The sequence below is a fragment of the Brachycentrus maculatus genome, unplaced genomic scaffold (genome assembly GCF_059751285.1).
Source record: "Brachycentrus maculatus isolate JH-2025_06_01 unplaced genomic scaffold, ASM5975128v1 h1tg000229l, whole genome shotgun sequence".
Taxonomy (NCBI): domain Eukaryota; kingdom Metazoa; phylum Arthropoda; class Insecta; order Trichoptera; family Brachycentridae; genus Brachycentrus; species Brachycentrus maculatus.
This window is the reverse complement of record NW_028280980.1, coordinates 211,111-237,608: the sequence shown is the minus strand read 5'-3', so window position 1 is coordinate 237,608 and position 26,498 is coordinate 211,111. Positions and strand designations below refer to the sequence as shown.

Sequence of the window (26,498 nt, the reverse complement as noted above, 5' to 3'; positions counted from 1 at the left end):
GAGTCTCAGATTAACATAAAGGTAGTTTTGTTTGCATGGTGTTGTAGTGATGTACCCGACGAAGAGACATAGAAGAAGAGAGTACATCTTGAAATTGGTATACAAAATTTCGGTGAGTGGTTATATACTAATATTTATATGTTAAATGTTAAAATCAAACACTTGTTTTTAAAGTATTCAAAATTGTAATTTTATAAATATATACTAAATTACTGATTTTACACTCTAATATTTAATTAATACTACCTTGGATTGATCCCCCAAGCGCAGGAGTGACCACCTTGCCTTCATATAAGTAATGATCAAGATAACACTGCGTCAAAACCATGCAGTGCCCTATGCACCATTGGGTGCGGACAATGGTTGGAAGAATAAGAAATTGTATTTTGTTATTGAAAAGACATATCAAAATAAAAATTGAGACAATTGTTTCGCCTTGTTATGGCATTTTCAAACTTATATAATAATGTTATAATTTAATTTATTTGAAAATGTCATAACAAGGCAAAACAATTGTCACAAAATTTATTATTAAGTGTTTTTAATAATAAACTACAATTAAGTAGACTCTAAATATTAATGTTTGACATATAGTATTTTTTTTTACAAAAATGTTAGTTATATTAGTATATAACCTCACACCGAGATTCTTATGTCTACCGGTTTCGAGACGTACCCGTCTCTTCGTCAGGACAATCACTGCCTCAGCATGCAAACAATACCACCCTTCACTACCATAGCACTATTTACACACTTAATTAAAACTACACAAAATGTTTAACACATGCGATTTTGGTCGACCCGAAGACAAACATGCACTAGGGTTTATAAATGTTTGATTTTAATATTAAATATATTAATTAAAATTAATTAAATAAATCTTCAAATTGAACGCCAAATCTAAAAATAAATTACTAACATGTTTGTAAAAAAAAAATATGACTCACCACAAAGTAAATGGTTTTAATATTAAAAATATTAAGAATATCATTTTAACACATTTTTGATAATTTTTCTAGTAATGTAAAATTGATAAAGATGTTGATAAAGGTGAAATTGTATGATATAGATTTAAAGAATTTTATGATAATGCGATTTCTCTTTCTTTGTTTAATAATAATAATAATAAAACCCTTATCCGCACCCCAATGGTGCATAGGGCACTGTGTCATATAAATGCAGTGTTATCTTGATCGTTTACACATGAAGGAAAGGTGATCAGCCCCCTGCTTCAGGTACCAGTCCATGGTAATATTGAATAAATATAACAGTGAAAAAATCACTTATATTTATTTATTTTACCCTCCTTGGGAATCGAACCCGGGACCTCCAGAACGGTAGCCGAGCGTGCTGACCATTACACTATGGAGACGGACAAAATCTCTCTAATACATATATATAGTATATATAATATCTTTCTTTGTTACAGATTGATAACTAACTATCATTGGAGTCTACAGCAAGTAAATAAAGGTAATTAATTTTTCCAAATTTTACAGCACAGTTACATTCACATTAACGAGTTACACAATAAAATATTTGTATCATTACAGTTACAAAATTTCAAATTTTAATTTAATATAAATACCTGGAAGAGGGATGAAAAGGGGAAAAGGGAAAGATCAAAGCTCAAGTAAAAGACAAATTTACGTAAAAATAGGGACACATCTCTATATGAATATCGACTTACTATTGAAGCGATCTCAGTGCTAAAATAAATAACTCCTAATTAGAGATAATCCAGATTTCTCAAAAAATATTTGGACACTGTTCTGTTAAATTTCCCATTAATAATAAAATAAATAAGTGTACGAAAAATATTCAATATATTCTTTAAATTATAAAAAAATCTTGCTTGAAATAATTCAAGTACACTATAATCTCTATGTCATTCATTTACTTAAAACGAGAAAACAAAATATTTGATTTTCATACAAAGTAACGATGTCATGGTCATCTAGCATTGTACGCACTGATATTTTCTTTTTTCTATATGGTTTTTGAAGTACCTCTTAGTATGTTTAGTTAATCATATCCAATGAATAATCATAAGTATGTCAATGTACTCTTCACTAGTAATGTTATATAATTGATTCACTTAAATGTCGTTAAATATTTCAACAATACTTATTGATATTTTCTATTTTCTATCTGGTTTTTTCAAGTATCCCTCATGTTTGTCTGTTCAGTGATTTCCAAACTCTTTTGATTCATGGACCCCTTTTCGTAGTCAAAAGTTGCCTACGGACCCTGGGTGAAAAACTACGTAAAGGCATAATTGAAAAATTACAAATTTAACTTCGATGTTTTGAATGGTAAATGGTGATATAGAAATCAAATTAAAATAAAACATATTTTTAAAGAATGTCAGTTAGCAAAAAATAATTCTTGTTTTTTCTTCTTTTACAAATTTCTCATAAGTTTAATTTAATAATTATGTATAGTAGAATGCCCAGAGCTTTTATCACTCATCAATTTTAGAGTCCGGGAGCACAGACCAGAAACAAAACTTCATATAAAATCCCTAAAATGCACACCAAGTCCTACCAAATAAATTTTTAAATCGAACCTGCGATGTGTGTAATGTAATGCTTAATGAAATAGATATCAAGAATGTTTCTTTTAATACGTTTAAGAGAAATATTGTTTATGTCTATTTGACTAATCGATAAATAAACTTTCTATTATTTGATAAATACATTTATTGTGAGTTTATTTTGTTATATTTTTATGTACATGACAGTTTATTTTTATTTCTAGATTACTATATCGAAAACCTGTAATTTGAATTTTATTTTATTGTCCTCAGTCCTCAGTGTTTTAGTTCGTTACATTCAGTTATGTTAGATGTACATATTTGAAAACTTTTCGATGTGCAAATAAAATTAACACATTTTCAATGTCGTTTTTATGATTTTCCGTGTTATCCGACATTTTTGCTTATCCGATCTTGCAGCGGCCGGTTGAGGTCGGATAAACGAGACTCTACTGTATATTAAACCTTGTACGGACCCCCGGACGTTGTTCAGGGATCCCCAAATCGATTTAAATTTTAATCCACGGATCCCCTGAAATATCCAGAGGACGCCTGGGGGTCCGTATGGACCACTTTGGGAACCACTGGTCTAGTTAATCATGTCTAGAGAATAATTTTTAGTATGTCAATGTACTATACACCAGTAATGTTATATAATGGATTTACTTCAAATCGTTTAATATTTCAACAACATATTGCGAAATGCAAATATCGGCTCACTGCTACTTTTTTCCGGAACACTTAAAAAAATTATGATGTAAAACATAGCACATAAAGATTACTTAGTGTCGTTCCGCAATTTCAAAGAAAAATATCACATACATTGAAATCTTCTTCTTCTTCTTCTTTGCTTGGGCCTTGTGCCCTATTTTCAAGAGGGATTAGCCTCCCGCGATGCGATTCCCAGCGTCTTTTCGATCTCATATGTCATGATGGGACGCACATGAGTTTTATATACATATTTTAATTTTTATTTCTATCAGTTATTGCAAATAAAAGCCAAACGGCGGAATCTAAACTGGTAGTACACAATGGGTTCTTCGTAGGAACCCTAATTTATGAAGTGAGGCATGGAGTTGGCTAAATAAGGATAAAAGTAAACTGAATGTAGTCAAAATGCGATCTCTCAGACGAACGAGTGGCAAAACGATGTATGATAGATGTTTTAAATAAGGAAATATTGCTAGGCTGTAATAAGCATTAACTTTAAAATATTTTTTTTGATATGGTGTGGATATATTAAGGAAGGAGTGAAAGATAAAACAAACGCAATAGACGAAGTGGAAATAGGAGCAGAGGAAAACCAAGAAAAAGTTGGCTTGATCAAGTAGGTCAAATACTTGAAACTAGTCGGGTCAGGAGTCGGTATAATCGGCGGGTATGTATGAGGAGATTCACGAATGTGGAAGAGACAAAGAATGTTTGCAAAGACAGTGGTGATGCGATCTATTTTCTCTGCCTACCTCTGCGGGGAAACGACGTGATGTTTAACTAGTTAAATATCACATATCTCATTTTAAGGACTGATCTATAAACGATTATTTTAATGTTATAGCTGACGTCAACAGATGGACATAAAACCCTTGTAGGGATTCTTTAATGGTCAAGTGATCAAGGACACAGTTTTGACGTATTTGAAATATTATAAACTTATTAAGGAATTTAGCATTTTGATAACCGGTTCTTCAAATTAATTTTGTCTATACTAATATATATATCACATACCAGTAAATACCAAACAAATCGTAGCACGTCAGTGATATAATATTATTCAACCGATATATAAAATTTTACTCTCATTTCAACCTGACATTTATGGTTCTCAAACTTTGTTTATTGTGAAATAATATATGTATCACATACCAGTAAATAATAAACAAATTTTGTACTAGATCAGTGATATAATATTATTCAACCGGTTTATAAAATTTTACACTCATTTCAACCTGAGATTTATGGTTCTCAAACTTTGTTTATTGTAAAATAATATATGTATTACATACCAGTAAATAATAAACAAATTTTGTACTAGATCAGTGATAAAATATTATTCAACCGGTTTATAAAATTTTACACTCATTTCAACCTGAGATTTATGGTTCTCAAACCTTGTTTATTGAAAAATAATATATGCATCACATATCAGTAAAAAATAAAGAAATTTCCGAACATATTAGTGATATATTATTATTCAACCGGTATGTAAAAAATAACACTAATTTTAATCTCACATTAATGGTTTTTTAACTCTTTTTTTATTGTCAAATAATATACATATCGCTCACTCCTTTCAAGAACGTCATAAATCAAAAAACTTGATTTTTCAGGAGAACGTTTTTAATGTTAAAAAATATAATAAAATGTATTAAAAATAAATATCAAGCCACTTATTGAACTTTTTACTGTGTATCTGATCTTTTTAGGTAAAACCTGAAGGTTATTTCTCCATTTGAAAAACATTTAGTTTATGTAAATAAAAAATTAAACAATGCATTTTCTTCAAAATGCAAAAACAACACTTTCTGCCCTGTAGCGGGTAAATATTATGTTAAAAATATGCCGGTTTTGCTGGGATATAGTACATTTTCTGGGTATTCTGAAAACATGCACAACTGAAAATTGACGATTTTTGATTTATGACGTTCTTGAAAGGAGTGAGCGATATGTATCACTTACAAGTAAATAATAAATAACAGATCAGTGATTTCATTTATTTATTGTAACTGCAGACAGTTGGTGGAATTCCATATTGAATTGAATTGTTGTAAAGAATGGATTGTTGTATAATTCAATCCAATAACAATGTTTAATTTTGGACATTTTACCCAACAATTCAGTGTTCTAATATTATTCAACGGGTACATAAATTTTTATTCAATAAATTCTGTTTTATTATTCCATGAACGTGTGTGGATATTTTTTTTCTTTTTCGCCTTCTTCTGCTTGGTTTAAACCTTCTGGCCTGTTTTTAAGAGGAATTAGCTCCTGCGATGTCGATTACCATCTGTCAACCATCTCTTTGGTGGTCTGCCCAGAGTCGTCTACCTTAGTTTTAGCCGTGCAGTGCAATGTGGGGGAGTCTGGATGGTTTCATTCTCCTCACATGCGCATACCATTATCTTCTTCGTTACCTTCCCCATCTAACGACATCTTCGATCTTCATATTTCTCTTATCCTGGTATTCCTTATTGTATCTCGTAAACTCTTGCCAGATATGCTCCTTAGAGTCTTAATTTCTGACACTCTTAGCACTTTTTGGTAATTTGTCCGCTCTGCATTCGATCCCGTATGTCATGATGGGTCGCACACAAGTTTTAAATAATTAATCGTCAATATTCTTTATAAATTTAAATAAAAAAATAGGTATACCATCACATTAATAATAAACTAAAAAAATCTGTGTCACCGATTGCCAAAACATTGAAAGAGAAAGCTCTCATCTATAAAATTTGCATCTGGGTATAAAAATATTTTTAATCAATGATAACCAACGATCAATTTTAACGACATTTTCACAATATTTTGGAGGACACAAAGACAATAAAATAAAAAATTGTCGCCATTTTAACCTAAATTCATTTAATTTCACATGCCAATAGATTTGGCATACATTTTACACAAACGAATTGAAACTCATATATGTTCGTATACGTTAATGGTATTTTAGGTTGAAATGTCAGTATTTGAGAAACTTTAAACATTTTTAATGATTATAAATACGAATAGAAAACAATAAATCCAAAATTAACACAATTTTTCAAATCCATAATATATTCATTTAAATATTGTAGTTTTAATAAAAAGTTTAACTAAGGCCAAATGTACGATAAATCATAACTTAATTTTCTTTAAACCCGGATAATACAATATTTGACGTTATTGAATTTTTATTGAAACACCGTATTGCATTGAATAAAAGTTTTTCTTCGAAATAAATATATGGTTTTAAAATAGAGTTATTAAAAAAATGCGAATATTTAAAAAAAAATCTCAAAAATATTTATTCTAAAAAAATGTACGCGAAAAGACATCTAGCCCCTAGTGCAACCGGTCGTGTTCTGAATTTGAGCGTCCGAGATATAAGCCTTAAAAAAATCACTTGGTATATTCCACTATTGCTTAAATCTATTATGACACGTGTTTCGTTGCATTCCGCATAATTTGGTGTTTGAAAATGATTCGAAATGCATCGAAACACGTATCAAAATAGATTTAGAGAAAAATTTGTATATACCAAGTGAAATCTTAATAAAAAATAATCAAAACGGTATTTATAATCAGTATTGTTTCATTAATTTATTTGCCAGTCATATTGTGCCAAAATTTACCTTTTTTTATTTAAGTTTTGCTAGGTAAATACCGCAATTTTTATTATTAATTTCTCTTTGTATTGTTTTCTTATATTCTCTGTTCTTGTACTTAGTAATACTAATTTAGTGGACAAAACGTTTTAACACGTTAAATTCTCCATCTTCACCTTCACCTTCAATTATCTTTATCGTTAAACTGGTATATATACAATCATTAAACCACTTGAAGGACATTTGACGATCGTCATTAAATCAGCTATGACTAGATTCTAACGTACATTAAAATTAAACAATGGAAGATATGTGTAATTAACTCGGCTAAAATTGTTTATAGCTATTTTAATGCTAACATCGAAGAACAGGAAGTGTTACAACAAACACGTTGCAAATGAAACACTGGAAGAAAAACTGTGTTTACTCGTATTAAACAAAGAGATAAATATTTAAAAGGAAACAGATTGTATGTATGTGTGTATAATACTTGTACATATATGTTTAAAAATATGAAAATATTTAAAATAAATAAAAAACTGAATATATAATATTGTTTCCGTTTGAGATTTCGATATTAAAAAAATTAAATATCTTCTTCCTAACTCTTGTCCGTACCCAATGGTACATAGGGTACTACATCGTATTTAACCATGGTTATCTTGATCGTTAATTATATCATGTTAAAGTTATGAGTTATGCGCTTCAAGTACCTGTCTAAAGAGTTATTTAATATATATTAGGATAATTTTTTTTTGTTTTGACTGCATCGAAACACGTGTCGCAATAGATCTTAAGTAAAAGTGGTCTTTACGACGTAAAACTTAAATAAAAAATATTTTTTAAACGCAGAGTTCACTGCCTCACTCGTGTGTCCATTACATTCAAATAGATAAATGACAGACGATAAGTAGAATGAATTTGACGTCGTGCAAAAAGTACATATAAGTAACCCAATATATACGTACGTTATTCACATACTTGGAAGTGGAAAACGGAATAGTGGAACAGCAGTACACCTCAACTTCAGGATGCTCTGCAATGCGGTCAACGAAAGCGAAAATATAGTACATTTCAATACTTTTAACAAGTTATACTCCGAAATGCTAATATGTGTGTATAAAAAAAGCTGCGACTCTACAGCAAGTGTAGATAAATCCAATAACCAGTTTGATAAAATGTCGAGAGCGTATAAATTACACATTCTTTTTACATCTCATCACAGATGAAGAAAAATAAGGAAGTCTAGGTAATTACAGGGCTTGTGAACTGTCATAGACTAGTGTAACATTCACCTTTCTACCCATGATTTACAACCACACTACTCGAATTTTCATAAAATAACACGTATGCAATTCTTTTTACTCGAATTTTATTTGACCAGCAACCGGGTTTCGTCGTAAGCGATATCATCAGACTGGTGTCGGATGATGTCGAATGATGTCGTAGATGATATCGGTTACGACGAAACCCGATTGCTGGTTAAATAAAATTAGTGATACAAAGAACAAATCATTTTTTTAAAATGCAGCTCTGCCAAAAATATCAGTACAAAATATAAATGGTAAAAGATTTTTAAAAAATCAATATATTTGATGTATCAATGTAACATGATATAAAAATGTATATATATATATATATATATATACATATATATAAATATATATATATATATATATATATATATATATATATATATATATATATATATAATATATATATATATATATATATATATATATATATATAAATAAATATATATATATATATATATATATATATATATATATATATATATATATATATATATATATATATATATATATATATATATATATATATATATATATATATATATATATATATATATATATATATATATATATATATATATATATATATATATATATATATATATATATATATATATATATATATATAAATAAATATATATATATATATATATATATATATATATATATATATATATATATAAATAAATATATATATATATATATATATATATATATATATATATATATATATATATATGTATATATATATAAATGAGTGTGTGTGTGTACATAATTACAATATCTCAAATAAATGAACTTGAAAATTGAATCAATAACTTCAAGTAAACAAAGTACGAGAGAATTCATTGCGGTAAGAGCAACAAAAAAATTTAATTCTCGAACAAAAAAATAACTGCGTGCTTCAATGCTTGAATGCTCGAAAACACATGTTTCTGATTTTATTATTTATACATTTATATTTACTTTTAAAATATTTATTTTTTATTAAGTGTTTTTATTGCTTCCTTACAATCCTAAATACAACTTTTCTCTTTTATTGCTTACATATTTAATATTTAAAACTTAAAGTAGCCATATTTAACGATGAATTAATGTCCTTAGTTTATTATAATATTTAAGAACCATTTCAAAGTTAAAATTTATGTTAAAATACCCTTCTCTTTAAAATTTGCATTAAAATACCGCTAAATTCAATTTAATGTTTTTTGTTACATTTTTCACATTCTAACGAAACGTGGCGACTCTTTATTGCTGTATTAAATTTAAATTAAATATTATTGAATACATATCATAACCAGTGTTCAAATTGATATGTGAAATATTAATTCGATATTTTATGGATATGGTCATTAGGAAATGATTGAGAAATGCGATAAACAGTCGTTTCGACGACACTTCAAATGATAATCTCTTAAACCTTGTAATTTATTGGTTTTTTCCTTGTATGTAAAATTAATATTTTCGTATTCAATAATAATTATTCATACTAAGGGTTTCGCGTGGTTTAGGTCACCAATCATTAAAACCTCCCTGACTTGCTGTTACCTTCTGTTTTTATTTTATTTATTTATTCATTTTATTTATTTATTTCATAATACATAGATACATTCAAATATACACATTTATTTCATATATCCATTTACTATATGTATAACGGCTCTTTAGGCATGGCCTGTGTTGAGCCGAATACTAACATGTTAATACAATTTTTATATTTATTTTTTATTTTTTAATAATATTTGTTTTTTTTTTAATTATTAGATTATATACATTACATACAAGAGATACAATAATAATTGACAGTATAAAGGTTTTTCAATAAGATAATTCACCTGGACTTTGATTAATTCACTTTCTACCTTGTCCCTTTCAATGCTAAGCGACCATCGACGGACACTGTCCTTAAAATATATATTATCAATATATTATCATATATTTGGATATAAATGCAAATCCTTTCTATGATAAAATTATAGAAAGGAGAGTGGATGTTGGGAATGGAGTGAATGGTGCACTGACATCAGTAATAGCAAATAAAACCTATCAGTGAAAGCTAAACTGGCAGTACACATGGGAGTCCTGGTTCCAACCTTATATTGAAGCAAAGCACGGAACTGGCAAAAAAAGATGAAAGTAGACTGAATGCAGTTGAAATGTGATCCCTCAGATGAATGTACGGCAAAACGATGCATGATAGACGTTCGAATAGTGATATAAAGAAAGAATGCAAGGTTTAGATAAGCATTATCAATAAAATTAAGAAATGTGTGTTGAGATCGTTTGGGCATGTATATCGAAAAGAAAGACTAGAAAAACAAATTTATGAAATGAACGTGGTTGGTAATAGAAGTAGAAGAATACCGAGTTAAACTTGACATGATCAAGTATTGATCAGGTCAGGAGTCGATGTAATCGGCGGGTATGTATGAGGAGATGCATGAATGTGGAAGAATTGAAGAATGTTGTGGTACATTCTCTCTGCCTACCCTTGCAGTCATGCAGAGTGTTTGTTTTTTTTATCAAAATAAGTGATTAGACTGATAAGGATTTTTTTACATGTTTAAATGTTTTTTTCTTATGATGCGTTTGTGAATAGATCCATTATTCCTATCAAGTAGGATTATAAATGTATGCATTGCGATACAGTATGAGAGACACTCGTAATGTACATACTGGTATAAATTAAAATCCTTACAAATTCAAGTAAAAATTTTTTTTTTTTTAAACTCTTCAAGCAATTTTAACTTGTTACTTGAAAAACAATATTTACACGATAAAACCAAAGTGCTCATTGTGTTTGCATTTTCACGGTCATAAAAGGTCATGGTTAACTATTTTAAGGTGTATTCTAGAAATACATTTATTTGTAGAAAAACAAAAATCTAGGAAATCCGCATTCAATTGTTGTTCATTTTTCATATCGTATTTTAGTCGTCTAGTAATCTTACCTTAAACTAATGTTTTAAATCGAAAAAATGTAGATAATATTCTTATAAAATATATTTTAAAGTAGTTATATGTATGAGTAAAAATATAAGGAAACAATGCAAGGCTGATATAAGTACTATCGATAAAACTATGAAATATGTATTAAGATGGTTTGGACATGATGACTTTAATATAACAATAAAACACTTGTTAAAGACAGCATATCTGTAGTTCTTGAAACTAGTCGTGTTTACATTAATAAATTAAAAATGGTGGTATACGAGTGTTTCGTTTTTGTATTTATTTATTGTTATAGATGGTATAGGCACATAGGACCCATAGAACCAGATAATATTTTAAACCAGGCAGTCGCCATGTATCTTCCAAGAAAGACGTCTAGAGGAAGATGAAAAATTCATGGATGCCACAGAAAAATAATATGATTCTATGTAAGGCATGGCCTAGGTGACGATATCCGTGATAGAAAGACCTATAACATGAGGATGAGGAGAGCTGACCCCAACAGTCTTCAAAGACGATAAGTTGGAATGGAGCCAAGAAAAAGAATACGTTTTTTAAAACATTAAAATATTTACAACATTTAAAAAAAAAGAATTTTTTTTTTGCTCGCTATAGACGAGAAGTTGCTGGTTATAACCGTGAATAAATGTATGGAGAAAATTATGAACCTAAATATCAAAAAATTCCTCGTCATATCCGATATCTTGCTTTACCAGTGCTCGCAATAACCGAATTCGACTGTGATTATTTAAGATAGATTTTTTATTTTTTTATTTTTTTTTACAAAATACATATTTCAATAATACAAAATAGTTGGTAAATATACTGAACATTCCAAATATAACGTTTCTACCTCTCTAGTAAAGTAGATACTTGTGTTTAGAGAGGGAGTTCGTTTTAAAAAAAAATTATTTATAAACAAAGTGAATTAAAACAATGTTAATTAAAAATAAGATTAGAGCAGTATATAGAATGGTTCGTTTAATAAATATTTGAATTCCTTTCGATTTACAGACAACAAGCACACGAGAACGATTGTTTGTTTCGTCATGACATGACTTAGTTCATTGACGTAAATCATATTTCACCTTGCTTCTTGCACTGAAATGTCAATACAGATCTGTTTAAAAAAGGGCTTAAAAAAAAAAAAAACTTCCTCGGTCATACCCGGTTCATACAAACGAGTGTTAGCTTTATTTTTAAGGTCAGACACTATACCTTGAACTATAGTATAAAGCTGATAGCTTGAGGTAATTGTAGGTACATCGTTATAATGTCCGTCTTTAGAAAGGCTGGCACTTATATTTCCTCAACTGAAGTTGAATTATAGTTTACGCTGATCGATGTACTCGCAGCATTATTTTTATTACAAATTAAGTGAAGGCACTCAGTCGTGCACTCACATGGCTATCAAGTATGACCCTTTCAAGGTTTTAGTAAGAATAAAGCATTATTTATGGATTTGGCGTTTAATTTGTGGAACTCCATTTTAATTTATATAATTAATGTTAAAATTAAACACTGATTTTAAGAGTCAAATACATTGTATTTTTAATATTTTTAAAAAAGTCATTTGATATTCAAATTACATGAAATTCGTACCTTACTATGTATGTCCTAGTTAACACAAAAAATATGGAGATATTTTATTTATTAAGTTTTGTTTATTAAGTAAGTTTTTTTATATTGACTTTATTAACGTGTGTTTAATTAAGTTTATTTTAAGTGTAACGTTTAATAAATTACACGAAAAGGCGTTTGAATTAACAAATTTATGAATTTATGAATTTTTGTAATTTATGAATTCTGCATTCAACGGGTTTCAAATATGCCCATGCGTCGAGTTTTTTTTTACAGATAAATCTTTTTTATTCATTTGGTTAAGCGCAGAGCTAATCACCTATTCTTCATATATTAAACGATCAAGATAACACTGTTTATATACAATGCATTATCTTGTGCATCATTAAGGGCAGATTAGAGCCAGAGAAACAGTTTATACGTTAAGGAACTCATATATTATCAGTAAATAATCCAACGTACATATATGCTTATAAAACTACGGAAAATATCCAATGTGAAATACTCTAGGAATGCTACTATTCTCCTTTTTCACTTGTTAATTTTAATAGCAACTATTCCTCCTCCGTTTTCTTTCCCATATAGCAGTAATCTCATTGTCATCTTACAGTCATCCTGATTCATCGTCTTTATTTCCGTCAAACATATTGGATCTAGAGCATACGACTGGTAAACTTGCTTTCATATGATTATTGATCAAATAAACACCGTTTTGATCCTATGCAGTGCCCTATGCACTATTAGATATGGACAAAATATATTGATTAGTATATTTATGAGCGTGATTTCAGGTCAGTTCATGCAAACCTACTAAAAATTCACAACGGAATTAAATTTTTTAATTATTATAATTTAAAAAGGGTAAGGAACTTACTTTTACAAAAATAAATCAAGTAACAACACAACTTGACTCTTTCAACTGCAAAATAAAAGATCCAGCACTGTTGATAAGGTATAATAAATTTCTACCTGATGTCAAAAAGACTTACGCCTTTAAAAAAAATGGAGCTATAAAAGTCCCTAAAGAAATATGGGAATGTGAACTTACAAAGGGTTCAATAACATTATGCGGTTACCTTGCTTTACCCAAGATAGAAGAGTTCATTGTTCTGAATAAGGGCCAAACATATTTGAAAGATTTATATATATATATATATATATATATATATATATATATATATATATATATATATATATATATATATATATATATATATATATATATATATATATATATATATATATATATATATATATATATATATATATATTACCACCTTCACCTCAAAGATTGAAAGAAAGATAAAATAAATCCGGTGTTTGAAAATTATGCAGAATGCACCAAAACACGTGTCACGATGGATTTTTAAGTAATAGTGGTATTTACCAAGTAAAACTTGAATGAAAAATAAAATAAATAAGGAAATAACATAGAAAGTAGAATTTTTTATTTTTATTTTTTATTATTAGATTAAAACCAATATTTTTAGCTTTTCCACTTTTTTATTTGACCAGCGACCGGGTTTTGTCGTTACCGACATCATCAGACCAGCCTGATGATGTCGGTAACGACGAAACCCGGTCGCTGGTCAAATAAAAAAATTAAATAAAATAAATTAAAAATGCAATTCCATCACGAAGTGTCAGTGGATAATATAAATCTATTAGAAAGTAGAATATTATCGAAGATATTATCAGTTATATTTTTCCCCGTTTATTGGTAGATACTAGAAGATTATATACCGACAGCGCGTCATGAATTTATAAATTCGCAAAACTGTGTTCTAAATAACAGGTTTTCTCCTTTTACTATTTTTAACGTCACAAAACACATGTTATTTTGCACGAACACACTAAACGTGACGTCAAACTATCCACCCCATAACAAATTCAACCGTTTACTATTTTCGCTTGTAGTAGGAAAACATTATATTTTACTCGGTAATATAAAAAAACAAAACTAATTATAGAGCGTTGACCGCGTGACTCGAGTTGTATGAATTATGTGTATTATTAATCAACCGGTTTTATGAAACAATATCTTATGAATGTTTCGCGAAAAACACATGTCTACGTGAGTGTTTGCACGATCTAAATAAACCCATGTCTGTATGGTGTTTTTTGTTTGTTTGCAATTTTAATGGGATCGTTCATCAGTTCACCTTCCTAACTGCAAACCTTTCGTGCCAATTATGTTTTCCATGAATTTTAGAACGGACACGTTTTCCTCAACAATCATAAAAGGATTAATATTTTTTTTTAAATTTGGCGTTTAATTTGTAGAACTCCATAATTAACATTTTAAATATTAAAGTAATACACAGATTTTTAATAAATGTTTTACTTAGTAAACAACACTATTTCTTAAAATCTACTGTGACACGTGTTTTGATGCATTCCGCGTCATTTTCAAACACCTTTGAAAATGATGCGGAATGCATCGAAACACCTGTCACAGTAGATTTTAACAAATAGTGGTATTTACTAAGTAAAACATTAATTAAAATGGATAGATTTTACCACAAAGTGTCTGCCGAATCAATTAATGAAATAATACACTGATCTTAAGGGTTTAATAAGTTGTTTGTTTTTGTTTTTTTTTAACATAAAAATAAATTTTCATTAAATTTATTTTTCATTTTTATTATACATTCATGTTTATAACAAAAATGTACAACTTTTAAGACCTTTAAAAAAGTGATCGATTTATAATTTTAAAAAAAAATTAAAGATATAAAAAAGTATTCATCTTAATTGAGCGCATGCTTTGAGTATAAAATAAATTATAAAAAAAAAATTGTTTTCAAATTTGTGACGCCTTAAACTGGTCACATAAAAAAACAAATATTACGTAAAAAAAATTGTTACGTAGATACGTTGAATCTAAATATGTAAATATGTATAAACAAACATAAACATTAGTGATATTAAAATTAATAATGTCTGAGTTTTAAGCAACCGTTTATCTGTTTAACATAATATTATAAACAAGTTTTTTTTGTAATATTATAAATATTATGTTTTATCGTTAAACCTTCAAATATCAGTCAAAAATTAGTTACATCAACATTATATAAAGAAGGAAGTTTTAGATGCATATTATAAATAATATACATCTAAAACTTCCGAGTTGTATTCAATGATGCCATACAATATAGATTTTTGAATACATTTAAAAAATAGCGTTAAAGAAATCATATATTTTATTTAAATAATGACAAATAAAAAGGATTGAAAGAAAATAATCTTGAAATGTAAGAATAATGCATTATGTAAAATACCAAATTTGAGTTTAAAAATGTATTCATGACTAGATTCGAGAACTAAAAATGTTTTAAGCATCCTGTTGAGAACGTCTGTAGATCTCAAAACTAGTCGTTTTAACATTAATCAACCTAAAACTAGTCGTATTTACATTAATAAACTCGAAACTAGTGTTTACATTAATAGACTCAAAAGTTTACACACGTGTTTTTTCCAAATTAAAATGATCACGTTATTTTATATAGTTAAAACCAAATAATAAAAAATCCACATTTATTCTTGCAACATTTTGCATAGTTTTAATAAGAACAAAAAATATGTCGTCTTTTTTGTATATATAATTTCGTCGGCAGTCAAATGTATGAATTTTCGTATTCAAACTGACTTGGTAAATACCTTTAACTATTATACTTTGTTGTGATACGTGTTTCAAAGTACTCAACATTATGTTGAGTGCATCTAAACACGTGTCTAAACATATGCAGTACATAATAATTACTGGTATTTACGCAGTAAACCTAACCTTAAATAGTATTACCTAATCAATTTTATTTATCTACACTTAAAAATTTTATGCGATTCAAAACCGCCATCATATCAGCGATTGGAGGATGATAAATAAAATTTACAACGATTAAACCTTCTTACATCAACTGTAAGTCATAAAGTTATAAAGGAATATAAATTATAAATAATGCATAATATAACTTACAATGTAACTGTTTAATGTCACTATACTTGATATCTTATTTTATATCTTATTATAACCTACATAGATATAACGACAAGTTGTTTCAACACGAACAGCTTCTTTCTCAAGAACAATCAATCGTAATTATATTTCCTTATATTTATATAGAATGTGAGCGGGAAAACTGAACGAGGACGGCCGAAAAAGACTTGTCACGATCAGACCAATCAGAACCTCAAATCTCGTCGTGTCAAAAGTCTGCGTAATCAGAGGGCATACTTGTATATAACTAGATGTATGTATGTGAAAGAAGTTAATAGTTTATGTCAGGACAAAAGAGTGGCGTTTCATCCCTTCTGCCTACCCCAGCAGGGAAACGGCGTGATGATAGTAGTATCTACTCATACATAAACAAAAATACTTATATTCCTTAGTTCAAAATCTTAAATCTCATATTCACCGATTGATTTGGAAATATGTCACAACGTTTTTTTTTTTAAATATCATGTATGTTTAAACAGACTGACACACTGTAAACGCGTGGTCGGATACAGCTAGTTTATAATAAAAATAAAACTCTATGTAGTAAATTTATTTGGGATGTTATAAAACGGATAATAATAAAGTTGAGTTTATTTTATGACGACTAGTTTCGGAAGCAATGCTTCCATCTTCATGTTTACACTTAGACCTGAGGATGAAACCATAGCTTCCGAAACTAGTCGTCATAAAATAAACTCAAAAGGTTAAAAAACAAGTGTTTTAATTGAAAACAAAATCCACGATTCAAGTTTGCCTTTTAATATTTTAAACCTTTTTCCGTTAATCGAAAAGGAACGCGGAATTATACTAAGAGCTTTCTATTAATGGAGCTTAATAGAACCTGTTCACAGCATAAGGAAGTGATCGGGTTGTAAAGTAGGATGTTTATGCATTCACTATATGTAATGAGAAAGCTTTAGCTTCTCCTAACGGTTTTTAGTCAATGTATACCTGCATGCACTAGTCTACATATATAATGGAACTTCACCCACACAAATCTGATATTAATAAAATTATTATAATTTACATATTAAATATAAAAATCAATAACTGATTTATGGAGTCTAGTTTATTGTATTTTATTATTAAAAACACAAAAAATTAAAATGTGTTACAATTGTTTCGCCTTGTAACTGCATTTTCAAACTACTGTGAAGATTAAAGGACCCAGGGTCCTTATAAAGCTAAGTTTATAAGGATATAATTATATATAAATACAATTTACTATACTCTAAATTAGTATTGATTTTAATATTTACTTTATAAATTAAAATTAAGCGTCAAATCTATAAATAAAATTATTATGACAAACTAAAACCTTTTAACCATCATGCCGTTTCTCCGCGTGGGTAGACAGAGAGAATAGAACGCCACGCCACTCATGTGTGCAAAAATTGTTCTCTTCTTACACATTCATGCATCTCCTCATACATGCCTGCCTAACCTAATCGCTTTCAACAATTTGACATATTTGATCAAACCAAGTTCTCCTTGATCTTCTTCTGCTCCTATTTCCAATTAAATCCGCCTCATAAATTTGTTTTACCGTTCTTTCCTCGCTCATTCGTCCCACATGCCCAAACCATCTCAACACACCTTCTTTAATTTTATCGATAGTGTTTATCTTCTTAGCTTTGCTTTCTTTTCTCATTTCACCATCAAAACATCTATCAAACAACGTTTTTACGTACGTTTAAAGGAACGTAGTTGAAAATAGGAGCATAGGAAGACCGAGGAAAACTTCACATGATCCCAAGTATTTCAATACTGGTCATAAAAATTAAAAGAGAACCTAGCTTGATCAAGTATGTATGTCAAATTGCTGAAAGCGGTTAGGTTAGGCGGGTATGTTTGAAGAGACGCAATATAGAAGAAGCGAAGAATGCTTGCAATGTCAGAGTGGTGTAGTGTTCAATTCTCTCTTATTACCCCTGCGGGGAAGCGGCGTGAGAGTAAGTTAGCTAAGAAAGGTCAAAAATAAATGTATGAATGTAAAAGAGGTTAGGGATGTACGAAAAGACATAATGATGCGGCGTTCTATCCTGCGATAGATTGATAAAATAAATCGTTAGTGTAAAGGCAAAGTGGTATATCTGTCAAATTTTTCATTTTCGAAGTTTGTTCCACAAAATGTCTTAAATAGTGTATTCCTTAATCTAGCAAAAAGATGTAGCTGTATTTGCAATCCTTATTTAGTTCTATTAAGATATGTTCATATAAAAATACAAACAAATGAGTTATTTGATTTTACGAGTTTGTTTTTGGCTCTCCCGTAAAATTTGGTCTGAGACAGATATACCCCTTTGCCTTTACACTGCCGAAATGTGTTGGTTATAGTTTTAAAAAGTGTTTACGTGCTAAGTTGTAGGTCAAGCCAATAAATAGGAAAGTAATTTGTTGACATAGGTACGTTTGAAAGATTTGACCTAATTAGGGACTAGTTGTTCTGTTTACGTATTATGTATTTCAGTAAGGTCACAACTAAAACGCGTCTTAAAGATGTAACAAGAAACGTAACACTTAAATTATTTAAGGTCGAATTTCTATAATACGTTAAAGAATTATATCATGAACGAAATTATTTAAATTTCTCATTCGTCTGATATATGTAATATTTATGTTATCAAATTTTATATATTTTATAAATGTATATTTAATTACTTATTTATTTATTCAAAACATTTTACATACATAAGTCATATATACATATAAAATTTCCGATGAATAATTTGTATTTCTCATTTTGAGATATGGGATTAAGGTTAACAAGACTGTAACACAAATAATAAAGTTACAAAAAAGATTTTTTTTTTAATTACCAAAACTAATACATGGCAAAATATAAAAACAATAAACAGGTATAATTAATAGGCATAAGAAGCATATTTAAAATAAACAAATGAGAAAATATAACAATAGAGAAAATACAAAAACAAAATAAGAGCATATCATTAAACACTACATAAACATACATATATATCTTTCCATAAAGTATTTTTTCAGATCATTTATTTTGGATCCCCGAATGGGTTCTATTTTATATATGAATATATTATATAATTTATATATGTTATATATCTCCCTAATATGTATTTTCTATTATAATTACGATAGAAATATATGGATATCTTTTTAAAACATACTATAAAAATCATTTAATTAATTTCCACGTACAAACATCATATCTGTTACGTTTCTGGAGAGTCTACACAATAAATGAATATCAATACATTTTCACGAATTTCCCGAATAATGTAAATAACACGATGTTACTGCCACCTATGGATCTAATCACGACTTATTTTGTTATTTCAGATGAGGTTCTTGCGAATGCTAAATCGGTTCGTGTCCTTGGTGCTGGTGGTTGTGGCGCTAACCGCCGCGCTGCAGTTTGGCGGAGTTGCTTCTCACGCCAAAGACAGCACGGATTTTAATGTAAATATCTTTTATTGTTATTTATTTTTTTAATCTAAAATTTGGTTTTTTAAGTACGAAATTATTATGTTTGCATGCACCTTTAAGTGATTTCTTTATGAATTATCCAGTAAATAATAAATTGAAAAATTAAGGAACTGTAGGTCAATATATACATTTTTACTGTTTTATTAGAATACTAATTTTTATACCATTTTCAAAATTTGATAAAAAGGATTATAAATTAATGTGTTCAGCGAATTCGAGAACAATGTTGTTATTTAGGCATCTCATATGTAAATATTACACAGTTTTATGTTTAGTACATAAAACTGTGAAATATCATATCCATCCATGAAGATTATAATGTGCTTGTCGAAATCGGTTGAAGAAATGTACAAAAATGAAATGTAGAAAACAATGTTTTGAGATCTCCTTATCCTTCCTTCCAGTAATGAACAAATGCCGATTGGCCGACACTAGATTATCCCTTCTGTCCCCAACACAGATTAAAACAAAACAATTTTTTCAGATAGAAGAAACAAAAATCCATTTAATGATCTTTAAACCTTGTACATAATAAGCAAGGTTAATAATAAATGCAAATCCCATATAAAAAAAATAAGGTTGTAACCAGCGTCATTTTGCTTCTGCCTTTAATGTCATACACATAATATTTAAACTGTTCAATATTTCGTTTTATTTTCCGTGTTTAGTTTTTACATTTCTATTTTATGTTTTTTTTCACATCTCAAGAAGAATATAGAAGTTTAAGCATTTACAAGCTTTACACACGTGTAACATTTACCAATTCTACCCATGATTGCCTACCAAACTACTTAAATTCTTGGAAGCTCTATACATTATATAATGATCTAATTTTTAAACTTTGTACATGAATCACTAGAATTTTCACTAGAGACATCTATTGGTGAGAGAAAGAAGCTTTTTTTTAGTATAAACTCTTATATTTTATGTTTCCAGGCTCTGGTGGACGGCAAGATGGACTACTCCAAGCAGCTGATCGACGGGATATTCAACGTGAGTTGGTACACCCTTCCTTTGCGGAGCGTGATCCGAGGGGCCGTGTTCACGACCCTCACCGCGCTGTGGAACTATCAGGCCGCCAAGAGGCTGCTGTGTCTAGCCAGGTACCACGGCCTGTACGCATGTCCTTGTGTCTTCTCTTCACACCCCCAAACGTGCTCCATCTCATCTCCATCAGTCATCTTTCCAGCTTCACCTATTTCACACCATTCTGAGATGAGCTTCCTTACCTGATTACTACATATTATACTTACTTCAGCCTTCTTCTTGTGTCCAGAATTGAACAAACGCCTCCATCTCATCTCATCAGACAACATTCTAGTTTCACCCTATTTCACACATCATTCTGAGATGAGCTTTCTTACCTGATTACTACTTACTTACTTCAGCCTTCTTCTTGTGTCCAGTATTGAACAAAGGCTTCCATCTCATCTCCATTTGTTATCTTTCCAATTTCACATATTTCACGCTTCATTCTGAGATGAGCTTTCTTACCTGACTACTATTTATTTACTTCATCCTTCTTATTGGGTCCAGTATTGAACATAGGCCTCCCTCCCGGGGTGTCTTCTAAACTTCCACAGTTAGACGTGACTCTCTTCTGGTGCAGCCCTGCCACTTTTTAAGTGTCATCGGACCATCTTGTCTGGGGCCTACTCACGCTTATGCTACCTGTTCTACGCCTTCAGTCGAGCACCCTTTTGTCAATCCATCCTCAGACACACGTCCCTTATGACCTCTCCAGTTCCACTTTTCTACGATTCTTTATCTGATGCCGAAGACAAATTAAACATTTGGTTTTTGGTGAAAACGAGATTCTTCATCTTTGATGTAGGTCTATTTCTTTGGGGGTCTGCTCGAAAGTCGTCTACCTCGAGGTTAGCCATGCTATGCAATGTTGGGGAATCTGGATTGTTCCATTTTTCTCACATGCGCATCCCATTGTCTTCTCTGTCGTTAGGGAGGGACCTAACGACATATTCGATCTAGCATATTTCTCTTATCCCCATATCTGATGACATCTGAGATCGAATTCTGGCTAAAGAATGGTCAAGATATTAGACAAGACCGCCTCCCTGAGTAATGGCCACACCGAAGAGCAACTTGTTGAATTCCTCATTATTTTGGATGGTCAACTGTAGATGGCGGGGCGTGATCCCGGTTTTCTTAATAGTTTTCCTAATAACCCTGAGCGCCTTTCATTGATTACCAATCAAACAGATTTACCATACCTGGTCGTGAGTGCTATAAAAATAAAAAATATATAAATATTATAGATACTTCAAATATTTTGTTTTTCTTCTATTGTTTATATTTTCGTCTTAAACTAAACACCTCATCCATTTTCATTTCAATCGTATTTAATAAAACTAATTATTTAGGTTAATTTTACTGACACCAAACGTAACTACATTAACTTTTCTAATTACTCTTTAAAAAAATATTTTTTTTAAATCCAATAAAATTTAACATGTATTTGTTAACCCTTTTAAGTGTTGAAAAAAAAATTCTGGTCAAAAGTATAATGAGGTTTAATTATATATTCATGCTTATTTTTATTTGAGATAAATCCATTTTCATTATATTCTCTTACAAATGTTTTCAAAACCTTTTTCAAATTTGTTGGGGAAAAATATGTCTATTTTTGACAGATACAATCAATTTCATAAATAATTGTGATTCTAAATATGTATGAATTAATAAAATTCTTACGTGTTTTCAATAATTGATTTTGTAGGCACTTTGTGACTACACTTTTGGAGGTCGTCACCAAAACGTTATTTTTCCATTATAAATGATATTAAGTAATCAGGAATTCTAGCTTGTAAAATTTATATTTTGGTGCGATTTAATGATTTCATATTGGTGTAACACAGGATTGGTTACATTCTGTCGCAACTTTAATAAAGATTTCGATAGAATACAGTAGAAACAGATTTGCATTTAAAGATTATTTTGTGCGATTTCGGAGATGTAACTTTTTGATGAAGACTTCCATTCTTGGTAAATAACTTTGAATCTATCATGACAAGTGTGTCAATGCATTCCCAAACACTATTTGTGAAGCTAAGTATAATTTTAAGTGTCCTTAGGATGTTTTTACTTAGCCTTACAATATTTTTATTGATATGTTATTTTATTGCAAATAAGAATGTCTACAATGATTAAAGAAAACACTTGTTTTATACCACTTGATTTTTATTAAAGACTACTCGTTTCGGAAGTTAAACTTCCATCATTCAGGTCTGTATAACAATTAAAGTATAAAATGTAAAATTGTTCTATAAATAAGGAGAGGGGAAAGTTAGGGGGAGGAGGTTAGTCAAGGGGCGGAGTTTGAAAACAAAGGAAAAATGGAAAGCAAAGGTGAAGAATTTTGAAACAATATATTATTTAATAAATTATTATTAGAATTTTGTTTTTTTTTTGGATTCAGACCTGAATGATGGAAGTTTAACTTCCGAAACTAATAGTCTTTAATAAAACTCAAGTGGTATAAAACAGGTGTTTTCTTTAATCATTGTAACATGTCTTACCACAAAGTTAATGCCGAAACAATAAATAATAAAAAAATGTCTACTGGTTTAGAAGTTTGTAGCGAAATGTATTTTTTGCAGATCCCAATCGCCACACTGAGCGCCGTCAGCGACCTGGTACTAACTACAGGACCCCTGCTGAAGAAGGCCGCCGACCAGAGGAACGAGAACAGGAAGTCGAGGGCGGAGCTGGTGAGGGCCAGGGCGGCCGACCGGCAGGCGAGGAACGACGCCAAGGCGGAGCGCAGGGCGGGACGCACGGTGACGTACGTGCGCGACACCCCTTACGTCATAGAGAAGACGGTCGTGAAGAAGCACTAAGAAACTTACGAACCTGATAACAAATACAGTGGAACTCCAATTATCCGAATCGATGGGGACCTGACCCATTCGGATAATTTCATTAATTGATTCGGCAGTCACTCTGTGGTAAAATCAATAAATTTTCGATTTAAGTTTTACTTAGTAAATACCATTCTTTATTAAGTAGATTTTATCCCATTAAAGGTATATTTTAATAAATTACTGTTTGTTTGTTGAAATGGGAGGATTTGTTTTTTTAATAATAATGAAATATTTTTTTTTAAATTTTATAGAACAGTTACATTAATTCATTTATAATAATGAGTAACGAAAAAAGGTATTTGCAACATTCCATTAACAAAATTTCACATATTTTATTAAATATACAGGAAATAAATATGCAGGAAAGGGTGAAAAGGGAATACATCAAAGCTATTATACAAAGCAAAGTCCAAGACAAATTATGTTGAAATTGGGACACACCACGATATAATGAATTCAATCAAATGACAAATTTTTTATGTTAAGGGATCGATCTCTAGCGTTCACAACACGCTCAGGGCCAGACGTATATTCACGCTGATTTCTTTATATAAATAATGTATATTTTATAATAATAATAATGTTTATTTTGAATATTGTATTTAAAATATATTATTTTACTTTTTTTAACTCCTTTCCATTTAATAATAATAATAATAAAACCCTTATCCGCACCCCAATGGTGCATAGGACACTGCGTCATATAAACGCAGTGTTATCTTGATCGTTTACACATGAAGGAAAGGTGATCAGCCCTCCGCTTCAGGTACCAGTCCAGGGTAATATTGAATAAATATGACAGTGAAAATTCACTTATATTTATTTTACCCCCCTTAGGAATCGAACCCGGGGCCTCCAGAACGGTAGCCGAGCGTGCTGACCATTACAATACGGAGGTGTAATTCCATTTAATAACTCTTTTTTTCAAAACCGTTTCAAAGAAAAATAGAAACACTATTTTTCAATATAGAAACGGTGTTTAAGAAAATAATCAAGTACGTCAAATATTACCTGAATTTAGAGAAAAATAAGTTGCGACTTACTACTGGGATTAAGCAAAATTACAAAAAACTTTTTGTGAATCGGAGTACGTTTCCGTCTTACTATTTTTTCCTGAAATTCTGAAAAAAATTCCGATAGGAGATCGGATAAGAGGAGTTCTACTGTATTTACCAACTGAGGAAATATATTAGTTTATAAAATTTTATACAGTAGGTTTGTTTCTCCATAAAATCAGTATTATACACTTATTTTGTACGTGGTCAAATGTCGACTTAATTCATAGTTTAATTAATACTTTCTTTTATTAATTCTCAATATTTTAGGTCCGTCCAAAACCTTGTTTAAATTTAAGTTTCTCCACATAAATTTGTGAACAAGGAGTTATTTTACATTTTTACATCTCTACATAGAAGATGAAGAATATGGTGAATGTTATACGTGTATAAAGTGATCACATAATCAGCTTATGACAGGTCAAAAGCCCTGTTCCAGACTTCCATGTTCTTCTTCATCTATGCTTTCAATAATTGTTTCGGCAGTTACTTAGTGACAATATTTACAATTATATATTTCAATTTTACTTGATCAATTATATTTTTCTCAAAATCTATTGTGACACGAGTTTCAATGCTTTTAGCATAATGTTTGACAGTGAATGCATTGAAACACTTTTTGAATTATCCATAATAAAAATAAATTCAATTTTTTTTTTAAATTTTTGATACTGAGCTCGAACACAAAATTGTAATTTTTTTAGAATAAAAATATTTTTTTGAGTTCAACTTACAACTCACAAAAACAAGAAAAAATCATTTCCTCGGTACTATTGCCTTATCCATGCTAGACAGTCATGATAAACTTTAAAATTTACAAATATTATTGCTCAATTTCATTGATATAATTTTTCTAAAGCTAAGCTTAATAAAACCGGGATTAACATCAACGTCGATTCATCATCAGTAGAAAAATTTAAAAAAAGCTCGTAAAAAAATAACAAATTTAATTCTATACATTTGCTAATTTTTCCTTGTTGGTATCCGAACAAAAAACAATTTAATGAAGATTTATTTTGATGGTTAAAAACTTGCGATGTTTAAAAAAAAACCACTGAAGGAAATGCTTGATTTTGCACACACTTTTTATATTTTTTAAGTACATGTTACACATATTTTTGTATTTTAATATTAAGGAAAAAGTACCTACACGTTAAATTTACAGTTTTTTTTATTTTTTTATTCATTTAATATATTTACATTTTTGTTTATAACATAATACATTTGAATCATTTATACATATGGAGAACTTTTATATTTCGATTTGCTGTTCCTCTCCATAAAAGAGTCTGTGCTCTTGTGCTTGGAAAGGGACTTACACTCGTGGTTTAATGTTATATAATAAAAGATATAATAGTTTTTTTTTATATTAAAAGTTAAATGATAAATGTATGTATTTTTTTATCATAGTATAAATAAT

At 29.5% G+C, this 26,498-nt stretch overlaps 1 protein-coding gene across 2 annotated transcripts; it reads left to right on the top strand.

Moving 5' to 3' along the window:
• The first annotated feature begins 1,429 nt into the window (after positions 1–1,429).
• Positions 1,430–25,814, top strand: LOC148306707 (uncharacterized). Of its 2 annotated transcripts, none has more exons than XM_088264522.1 (4): positions 1,430–1,473; positions 19,996–20,115; positions 21,079–21,135; positions 23,760–25,814. In XM_088264522.1, exons 2-4 carry the CDS (start codon positions 19,996–19,998, stop codon positions 23,997–23,999), a joined length of 417 nt encoding a protein of 138 aa, XP_088120648.1. In that variant the 5' UTR covers positions 1,430–1,473; the 3' UTR covers positions 24,000–25,814. The 2 variants fall into 2 exon arrangements, with proteins under 2 accessions (XP_088120648.1, XP_088120649.1); XM_088264523.1 differs by having other exon boundaries at positions 21,079–21,245; positions 23,760–23,926.
• Positions 25,815–26,498: the final 684 nt, after the last annotated feature.